Source organism: Atta cephalotes (assembly GCF_000143395.1).
Source record: "Atta cephalotes unplaced genomic scaffold scaffold00031, whole genome shotgun sequence".
Lineage (NCBI taxonomy): Eukaryota > Metazoa > Arthropoda > Insecta > Hymenoptera > Formicidae > Atta > Atta cephalotes.
Genome location: NW_012130095.1, coordinates 35,950 through 46,418, shown reverse-complemented (window position 1 = coordinate 46,418; position 10,469 = coordinate 35,950). Strand labels below are relative to the sequence as shown.

The window sequence follows — 10,469 nt, the reverse complement described above, 5'->3', positions numbered from 1 at the left end:
TTATGTATTCTAAATAAATTGTAATGAGAGAGAGAGAGAAGAGAGAGAGAGAAATATACTTTTTGATAATAAAATATTCCAAAATAATATCAAACAATATAATTTTGTCGACAAAATAGAAACGTGCTGTTCTTTCTATCAATTATAATTGTTAGTTTAATAACACAATATACACTTTAATATAGCTTTAATATATACACTTTAATATATGTATTTGAAATTCTGTAATATGATGTTATTACGAAATTTTATTGGAGAGAGGTCATCCTCTTGACATAAAATTGAACAATAATTGAAAAAAACTGTCACTCTATATATATATATATATATATATATATATACTCTCTCTCTCTCTATATATATATATATATATAGGATATATACTAAATATATATCGTGCGTATACCTATCTATACCTAATGCCTCAGCTCCCGTATATCCCACTCATATACTATTTAACTCTTCTTAAGCCGCATAGCATCATTTACCTTGATAATAATGCGTGAGACGTGTGTCCTAGAAAGTACGTACTTAGCCAGAGAAGCGCAACACTGTCAGTTTCGTAAGTAGATCAGACTTTGATGGTGCGGTTTTATTGTTGGTCTTTGTGACACTTGGCTGGGCTACTTGATTTTGGGTTTTACGGGAATATAGAGTATCCGCTGATGTCTTACATAATTTATAACGGGGGCGCAGAACGATTCGACGGAATGCATTCCTGATACACGGCCTCGCGAATGTTTCTCCTCGTCCGAGATGGGACATGTACATCAAAGGAGAAACATAAAATTCTAGTGAGAGTAGCTCAATGAATTCCACGTTGCCGAAGCCATCGATGTGACGTAAACGTTAATCGACTGGCAACTCGATCGTAAACTCGAGCTGAGACAGGCTTTATGCGCTCCTCGAAACTGCGAGAGACTGTTAATATTAATACGTCGTACGTAAACGTCTGCTCTACGTGAGATCGATATGTTGCATCTGAGAAAGTTAAGGATGCATACGTAGATGCTATATAGAAAAGCACGCGCGTAATTTGCGCAAGAATTATTTATATAGTATCGTCGAGATCTATTCACGTATTTCGATGAAGTGTGACAAAGATACATATCTATATAATGCTGCAAATGATTCTATTGAGATAAATGCGAGATAGTGCTCGACGTACATGCAATCTTATTGTAGCTCAGAAGAGTTTAGAAAGCCATTAAGACAGAGAAAAAGAGCGCAAAATGATAGTAATATACCATTGAGCGCTTGATGTAATCAAAACCAGCCCGGTAGAGAGACTTTAGGTACGAAATTACTAATACTATTAATATGTATCAGTGTATATTTTAATGGCTAGAATAAACGCTCTTATACTTTTTTCCATCTGCGTAATATTGTGAGAGCAACGTCGATATGGATACTAGCATAGTGAGTCTAGTAGTGTAGTATTATTGTGGTCAGTGTTTTTTTCAATATTGTATCGTCAATATAAATGTGAGTAGTGGTGCCGGTGCTATGCCACGCACATACACACGACATGAAATAGAAAAATAAAAGTAGAGTACGTTATTACGTGCGTATTCAATCATTCCGCAAATTTATCATTTGCGGAAGACATTCAGGTGGTGGCATATTACCGACCCTTAGTCGATATCTAATAAGCTATATAGAGAGCCTAGCAAATATTACTTAACGGTAAATAATTAACCAATACCTTTGAAGGCTACAATAACCATAGTTCATAGGAGGGTTTATTTTGTCGTAGAATTGGAAACACCTCGGCCGCGCGTAGTTACCTAGTACCTTGTCACACAGTTTAGAAAATGCGCTATATAGTCGATGCGATATACATATATACATAGTGAGAATCTTAGTTGTGTGGTCTTTTGGATTAGTATCGAATTATGAAATTTCATGGATGCCTTGATCTCTCTATCATTCTGTTTCTCTCATTCTTTCTCTCTTTCCCTTTCTCTCTCTTACTCTCTTTCTCTCTTTCACTAATTTTCTCATACTCTCTATTTAACCTAGAAAGCTTTTAATTCTATTTCTTATCTTTTTTCTCTTTTTACGTTTCTCTTTTATCGTTTGGACCTAGTCATCCGTTACACTTAAATCCCGACGAATTTCTGCAACGCTTCGCTTCATACTTAACTTATCTCCGTGTACATATTCTTAAATGTTTACGCCTACCTTCGCCTGCTCGAAGAAAAATATTGGTCTTGCGACATATAAAACTTCGCGGAAATAATTGACATGTGGAAACTTTACTTCTGACACGTAGCTTATTTTGTAAGTTTTTCGAGCGATCAATATCTTTCTTCGTATGTAGTTGCAGAAATTTTGATGGAGACTTGAAATCATTGCACTAACGAACATGCAATATAAATAAAGGGGGAAAAAATCGAAAAGAAAAAAGAATTGGTTAAAAATAAGTAAACAAATATTCAGAAATATATATTAGTCTATGTCGAAACTACATTTTAATCGAGTTTATTTTTCCTTATAGATTTTATGTGGTCTCTGGGAGCATTACCTGATGGTGAGTATGTGAAATATGTACTGACTAGTAAAGAATTCGATACTTATTCTGACGATCCCTATTATAGACATAACTAAAGAAATAATGATGCTATATGGCTTCACAACCTTGATACATAATTGTCCATTTCACCTATTTGCTTTAACATACATTTTACCTATAGCATATTTTTCAGTTCAAACTGATATGAATCGTATATAAATATTAGAATTTAGCGGAGTAATTACTAACCTCTCAGTTACCTCTTAATTTTTATATTAATGGAAATTTAATCTAGCAGAATATAGATATGGCAATAATTTTGACGGATATAACTTAATAAGTTTATCTAGTTAGTCTTTATACAATGACAGGACCTAATCAGCAAAATCAAATCGGATCTATCGGAATATTTAGTACTTATTTTATATTAAATTATACCATTTTACATTAATGACAATTTTGTATTGCAAATTCGAAAAAAATGTGACGCTGTTAGCTTAACATTAACATTGGCAGCATCAATTCTAATAAAAAAAATAAAAGAAAAAGAGAAAAATTTCATCGAAAGTGATAGAATTGGACTTATATTAATTTGTACTATCAAGAACAATTTTATATTGTGTCATGTCTAAAAAAACAGTGGTATTGCTAATTTAGTAGCAATTTAATAATTTAGTAATTTAGTAATTTAGTAGTATAAGCTGACTATTAAAAAATAATCATAAAAAAATGTACAAAATATATTTGTATTAATTGGTACCATTGAAAGTAAGTTAATATTTTACATCTTTTTTCTCCTTGATATAACTTTATTAATATTAATTTACAATTTATATATTAGTAATTTTAGTAACGAAACCTAAGTGAATCTGGCACTTGAATTTAAGAAAAAAAATGTTTTAATATGCATTAAATTAAGTTATTATACAAAAATGTTTTTCAAAATTTGTTTTTTGATTTTAAGTTATTATAGGTTTTTAATCATTTGTATCAATTTCCTTTTGTTTGTACCTTAAGGAATTCAAAAATATAAAGGGTTGAAGAAATGCTAAAAGATTTTGAGATATTTTAAATTCGTAAACTAGTGTTGTTTCGTAATTATTTGTACCTGATTGTATTATAATCGGTTTCACACACATTCATTTCGTTAAGAGGATGATTGTACTGAAATTTTAATATAAGGATGAGAGCTAACTTTGCTATTTTTAAAGTTATTTTAAATCCGCAAACAGGTGCTGCTTCGTAATCATTTATACTCGTATACATTTATACAATTGTACCACAATCGATTTTAATCCCCTTTAAGGGGATAATTGTATTGATATTTCAAAAATAGATTGAGAGCTAGCTGCGCCATTTCCGAAGATATTTTAAATCTGCAAGCATGTGCTGTTTCGGAATCGTTTGTACTAGTTTCAATCCGAAATATCACCAAAATTTCAAATCCGCTTGCGAATTTAAAATATCTCAAAGTGGAGTGCTAGCATTTTTTCAATACTTTATATTTTAAAACTCCTTAAGGTACAAACAAAAAAAAAGTAATACAAACGGTTACAAATCTAACTTAATTTAATTCGCATTAAACAACTTTTTTTTCTTAAATTCGAGTGCTAGCTTCACTTAATTAACTAGTAACACTATTCTTTGGGCCTCCAATTTGAATCATATATGTTGATCTTATCTTTTATTTAGTATTTGGAATGTAAAATCACGTAGAAAAGGATATTATGTACTGAGAGAATTATTCAATATTATGGTAAATCGTTATTTTTCAGTGAAAATTGGAAAATCCGTAAATAATTATTTTTCAGTGAAAATTTGAAAATCCTTATATAATTACTTTCTCAGTGATTGAACACTTTCTTCAATAATATTATAATTGCTTTTCTTATGTTCTCAAGAAATGCATATGTCGAAAACGAAAAAATTTGGTTTGAAAATAAAATAAAATAAAATAAAATTTGATTTAAAAAATAATAAAATATCGTCTATTTTATTTATCCATTATTTAGTATAAAATTTAATATAAAATTTAGATAAAAAATATTTTATATTCAATAAAAAATGAAATTTTTCTCTTAAAATCACAATAAGAAAGACGAGAAAAGACAAAAATTGCTAGTATTCACTCAATTTATGAGAATGTATAGAGTTTTCGATTTTTACTGAAAAATAACGATTCACCATAACTTTCAATGATTCCCTCAGCACATAATTCCTTTTCTACGTTTCTACATTTCAAATAAATAAAAAACACCACATGAGCCAAATTGAAGACGGCCCAAAGAATAGTTACTGTTTAGGTTTTATTGCTGGGATAATGTATAGATTGTAAAGTATATACTAATAAAGTCATTTTACGGAAAAAAAAATGTAAAATTTTAACTTACTTTCAATTAACAAATTAGTACAAATTCAGTTTTGTTTATTTTTGCCCTTGTTTTATTTTCTTATAGTTCTGCCGGCTTATATATTAAGCTAGCAATGTTACTGTTTTCTTAGAAATGATAGACATAATAGACATAATAGAAAATTGTTCTTAGTAATACAGATTAATACAAATCCAATCCAATTGATTTCTGATATAATTTTTCTTTTTCTTTATTTGATTCTGCCAATTGGTTCTGCCAACTTAAGGGAATCTTAAAGATTAGTCATATTGTAAATAACACTTACACACAAACGATTTACGTATCATTGACACATCAATACTTTAATCATGCATGCCACATACACATAAATTAAACAAAAATTTATGTGTATGTGTGGCATGCACGTCTAAGTTCAATTTTAAGAATTTCACGCTGTTTCTTCATGCGAACTACTAGTCTATGGATTATTATTTCATAAGTGAACAGATTGCACGGATTTTATATGAAGCAAATGTGAAGCGACGTGACAGTTTTGGAACGCCATATTGGAGAGAACTTAAAAATAGTAAAGATGATCTCAATTTCGAAATTGTTTTGCTGTTCTCAGTCTATGCTGATAGACTTCATCTTACAGATACGTATTAATGCGTATACTTTAATTCTGGAAAAGGATTTTCAAATCAGAGAAGAAAAAAATAATTGTTATACAAAAATTATATGGTTTAGTCAGTAATACAGACTTTATGATCCTCTTAATATTAAACTAGCAACATCGCGATTTTTTTCGAAATGACACAGAGTACAAAATTATCATTATCTAGTACAATAAAAAATAATAATAGTACAAAATAAAAAGTACTAAAAAAGTACTCAAAATATTCCGATAGGTCCAATTTAATTTTTGCTAATTTAGTCCTGCTAGTTTTATACTGCTGGTTTAAGCTAGTTTCTTAATTAACAGAGTAAATAAATTTTATTGTTTTCGATATTTTCAACGAATTCTTATCGATTTAATAAAATATATTTGTAAACTATATATATAATTTGCAAAATATTAAGAAAGTTTTTTAATAGTTTCAGTTTTTTAATAGCTTTAAGTTTTTCTATAAAAATAAGATAAGTCTTTTAAACTTTTGTTTACCAAATTGAATTGAATATAGTAATAGATATTTTTACATTATTATTGATTTTGACTTTTCATTACTGATTTCTGGTTCTTTTTTTGCAAAAAATAAATTTTTATCTTTATAAATATCTTTTATAAAAACATATTTATTTTTCTTCATACGTTTTTAAACTTCTCAAAATTTAATCTAGTAGATAATACTGAAACTTAAATAATCGTTTAAATCACGAGGATATGGAAGAATCAAAAAACAATCTTAAACTACAGCTGTATCATGATATCAAAAACAAAATTATATGTTTTCATGTTGAAAAATATTTAGTTACAAGAAGTGTGAAAAATTAAGAATTTTCTTATGCTTATCAGCGTTTACAAAATTATCGTGAACGATTACGTTGTCTCAAATGCTAAGAGGATTAATGATAGTTATAACGAGAAGTGTAACGGAAATTTTCGTTGTGTTCGCAGGTTTCCCAGCGGCAGCGTACGCGGCATACGCGGCGGGCCGCGGTTATTCTGGGTACCCTAGTTTCGGATTACCCTACCCGACAGGTAACCACCTTAGCCTTAACCACCTTAATCATCACAATGCGGCCCACATCGCGCCCCTGAACTTGAACTTGAACCTCATACAGGCGCAGCCCGCGCCCCATCATAACCCGCCCACTCCGACACCGCTATTTTACCATCCCAATCTGGACCTCTACAACGCCATGCCTCTGTGAACTAACTCACTGATTAACGATATCGATAACGAGCTGCGCGCGCACTCTAACCCATCGCTATACGCTAACTGACTTGCTGTCGCTTGGTCCATCCGATCCCATCGCGGCGAGAGAGCGTGTTGCGACGCGAAAATCAACAAGGTGAGAGATAGCCCCTATGTTCCCGAGAGTAATTCGGGCGGTTTGAAAGCAAAGACACGCGTGTAATACTTGAGGATCCCTAGCTGAGGATCCACCGCAGAGACATACACTAAACTTTCGCGAGGGACAAAGCGACTCTCCGTTCCGAGATCACGAGTTCTCGAACTGGACGATGCAACGACGCGACGCCGACGCCTGGAATGCAAGCAGGTTCCGCCGAACGCACGAAAAATAGCAGGAATGGATGACGAGAGATTCTTTAAAGCATGATTTCTCTTTAAAATCGGAAGAGTTATTTCTGATTTTACATAGTTTTTGCAGCTCTCGATAGCGAGAGAGAGCTACGATAGAATAGACGAAGAGAAAACGGGGAAAATGTTGAGCCATGTGAAACTTCGCCTAGTTACAGGATATTCGGAGATAAATTATTAATATCTAGCAGAGAGAGTGTCAGCTCGGCCGACACGACAGCTGGCTCGGCTGCGATATCGACTCGCTTCTCTTTGAAAAAGTTTGTACATTATTGGAGTACTTATTCGATATCTGTCGCAGTGTTAGTTTCGCGTATTTTTTTATAACGAGAATACTATCAGCGAGAATCGTACAAATTGATAAATAATTACTATATCAAAGTTATACTACATTTCGTTCGTTTTAAGGCTTAAGGGCATCAAGAAAAGATTTGTTAGTCTCAATATTAATAACATATCGTTTCATATTCTCTAATATTCTCTTTATATTTCTATATTCATCTTTGTATTAATGAACAGAATATTCGACAGATTTTATGACGATTATTTTATTATACAATACAATACATTACTTTCCTACTATATTTTAAAATAATATTTTTTAAAGAAACAATGGATTCCAAAGGATATAAATAATCTATTCTCTTTCTCGTTCTGCGGTAAACAATAAATCATCGAGTGTTTGCGAAAAAGTGTGTTGTGCTACCCATGGATTCGGAATTTATTGAGCTGTTATAGCTACGGTGCACTATTGATTCTCCCTTGTGCTGTGGGTATCATTTTTAAAGAATTCAAAATCTCAAAATACTGATATGTATATATGAATGAGAATATGTAGGTATAGAGGGAAAAAAAATGTGCGTAGGTTACGCTGGGTGCAAAATGCCTCGTAAAAGTATTCGAACGATTTTATTCGATTTAATATAGGCGTATTATCGTTTGAATACTTTGGTAAGCCACTATATGTGAAATCAATCATTCCTTTCAATAACGAATATATCCCAATAGCAATCTCAATAAAAGCAAATATCCAATCAATGTCCGAATTCATCAGTAAATACCACTAAATATTGAAATAGCCGATAAAAGTTATCAGAGGAATACTTTTACTTTTACAGCGTTTATTAGCCAAAATTGTGTAGGGAGAGCGTAAAACCAATATTATATATATTTTGTAAATACACATCGATATTTTGAAAATCGATGATGTCACCAAAATTGAGTTCAAACTGTTCAAAGCTGTTTGGCGCAGTCAACGGATCATGAAATCGATCGCGATATAAAATGTGTGGAGCGGGATAAAATGTTATTGTTGATATCTGGCAAGGGGAACAAGTTCGTATCGATTGACAATGATACGCATCGCGGTCCACTTTAATATATACACACAACACATGTAAATACACACACACGCACACGCACGCACGCACGCACGCAATATACACATACACATACATACATGCATACATATACACGCATTCTGCTATTGACATACACATGACTGCAGCGACTAATAAAGTACCTACATACGTAAAATGAGCATGTCCATCTTTCGACATCGATTTGTTGAAATCGAAGGGATGATAGTTCATGGGCGAATCTTTCAATGTCGAGTCTTTTTCATAATATATTTGCGAAATGAAACCACAGCATTTAATTACTCGAGGAAATTTTCTATCACAATTCGATAAGATGATTGCCTATCCTAAAGCTCGATGAACAGAATTAAAGGATAGTAAATCGTTAGTTTGTACCCCTCCCTCTCCTCCCCTTCGTGAATTATTAATCTCTTATCCGTCTGTTCCGATTTGTTTCTGCAAACTTTTCTTTTAACAATATTAAATTGTTATCTGTATTTTTACTGATATTTATTTGTTATTACATCGTAAATTTTGTTATTTCATTTTGATTGATTATATAAAATTTGAAACATACAAGGCAGCAGTAGTTCAAATATATTGAAACTTCACTACGCAGCCAAACCAAATAGTTAAAATGAAAACCAGATAAAACCATATAAAAAACCATAATATTTTAAAAGTTAAAATGAAAACTAGTATAAGACCTTGTAAAAAAAGCCGTGACGTTTTCATCGATATCTTCAAAAACATATTCTATTTTCTATTTCTTTAAAGTTTGCGATAAAAAATATTATTTATACAAAGAATTATTTTTTTTGTAAAAACCTCAGTTTTATTAACAATGGCATCTTAAGTTAATTTTCAATGGATTTATTATTAAGTAAAATGTCATCATTCTCCTCTTTCAAAACTTTCTACATAGATACTATTTTTAACGATCTCCTTTATTGCGCTCTTCTAATATAAACTATTATGTAAAATTTATATAACTATAATGCTTTTAAGATATTCCCTCACTTTCCTTAACATGTATTATTGCATACTTTATCACTCGTGTGTTACGTTTGCTTGCTTTCGTTATTTTTCGCCTGGTAAATGTATGTACATTTTATTCCGCAAAAAGCGATTGCAATCGAAACTATGCACTCTTCCATCCCACGTAATTTTAACCTTTCCATGTGGCTTGCTGCTCATGTCAAACATGTAAAGCAATAATGACGCGTCACGTCGTTAACGTCGGACAAACTGCGATCGGTGCTCCGTCGCGATCGAAATTGATTAGCGAAATTAATTGAAGATAGTGTCATCCAACAATATCGTTTCAGATTTGCTTCAGAAAATGCTTAAAAAAGGAAATGCGATTTCTATTGTCTTGAGAAATTGAGATCTACGTACATCGATTGTTAGAATAATATATGGGTGGGAAGAGAATTCATAAATAATGTATAATGTTTTTCGGACGTTCGCCCATCCCTCAAAAAGCCTGTCTTCCCCCTTTCTCCTACTATTTCCTTTTACGATCCGATCCTCGCTTTCCTCCAGGGATGTGCTCGATACTCTCAGAATCGTTTCCAATTTTCCTCGACACCCTCTACTTAACGCATTTGAATAGCATTTCGGGATCACCCCCGCGGCTACCTTTCCATCCTTCGCTCGTTCCTGATCTCCTAGCCTGGTTTGTGTTTCTTATTGCGTACAGTTCACGAGGCATGGTGGTAGAAGGAAAAGTGGATATCATTCGCGATGATTGATCGCCATAAAGAATTCTTCGTCACCCCCGTTCCTCACTCCGACTCCCTCAATGTATTTCCAATGTCCGAAAAAACATTTGTCGGTTAAGCCACCCTCTTCGCAAATATGGGAACGGGGCAATCTTTCATGTGAAGTAGGAACGTGAGTTAAGAAAGATATTTCTAGTAAGGGGCGGCGACGTATACATTCGTGGAGAATTTCAGGGGAAGAGCTCGAACATGTGTGT

The 10,469-nt window shown here is 32.4% G+C and overlaps 1 protein-coding gene across 1 annotated transcript in view; it reads left to right on the top strand.

The window, feature by feature from the left end:
- Positions 1-10,469, top strand: part of LOC105621008 (RNA-binding protein Musashi homolog Rbp6) — a 339,167-nt gene that overhangs the window by 295,267 nt on the left and 33,431 nt on the right. Inside the window, exons 7-8 of the mRNA XM_012202485.1 lie at positions 2,501-2,533; positions 6,482-6,734. Coding sequence (XP_012057875.1) covers positions 2,501-2,533; positions 6,482-6,734 — 286 coding nt within the window. The remainder of the gene's footprint in view (positions 1-2,500; positions 2,534-6,481; positions 6,735-10,469) is intronic.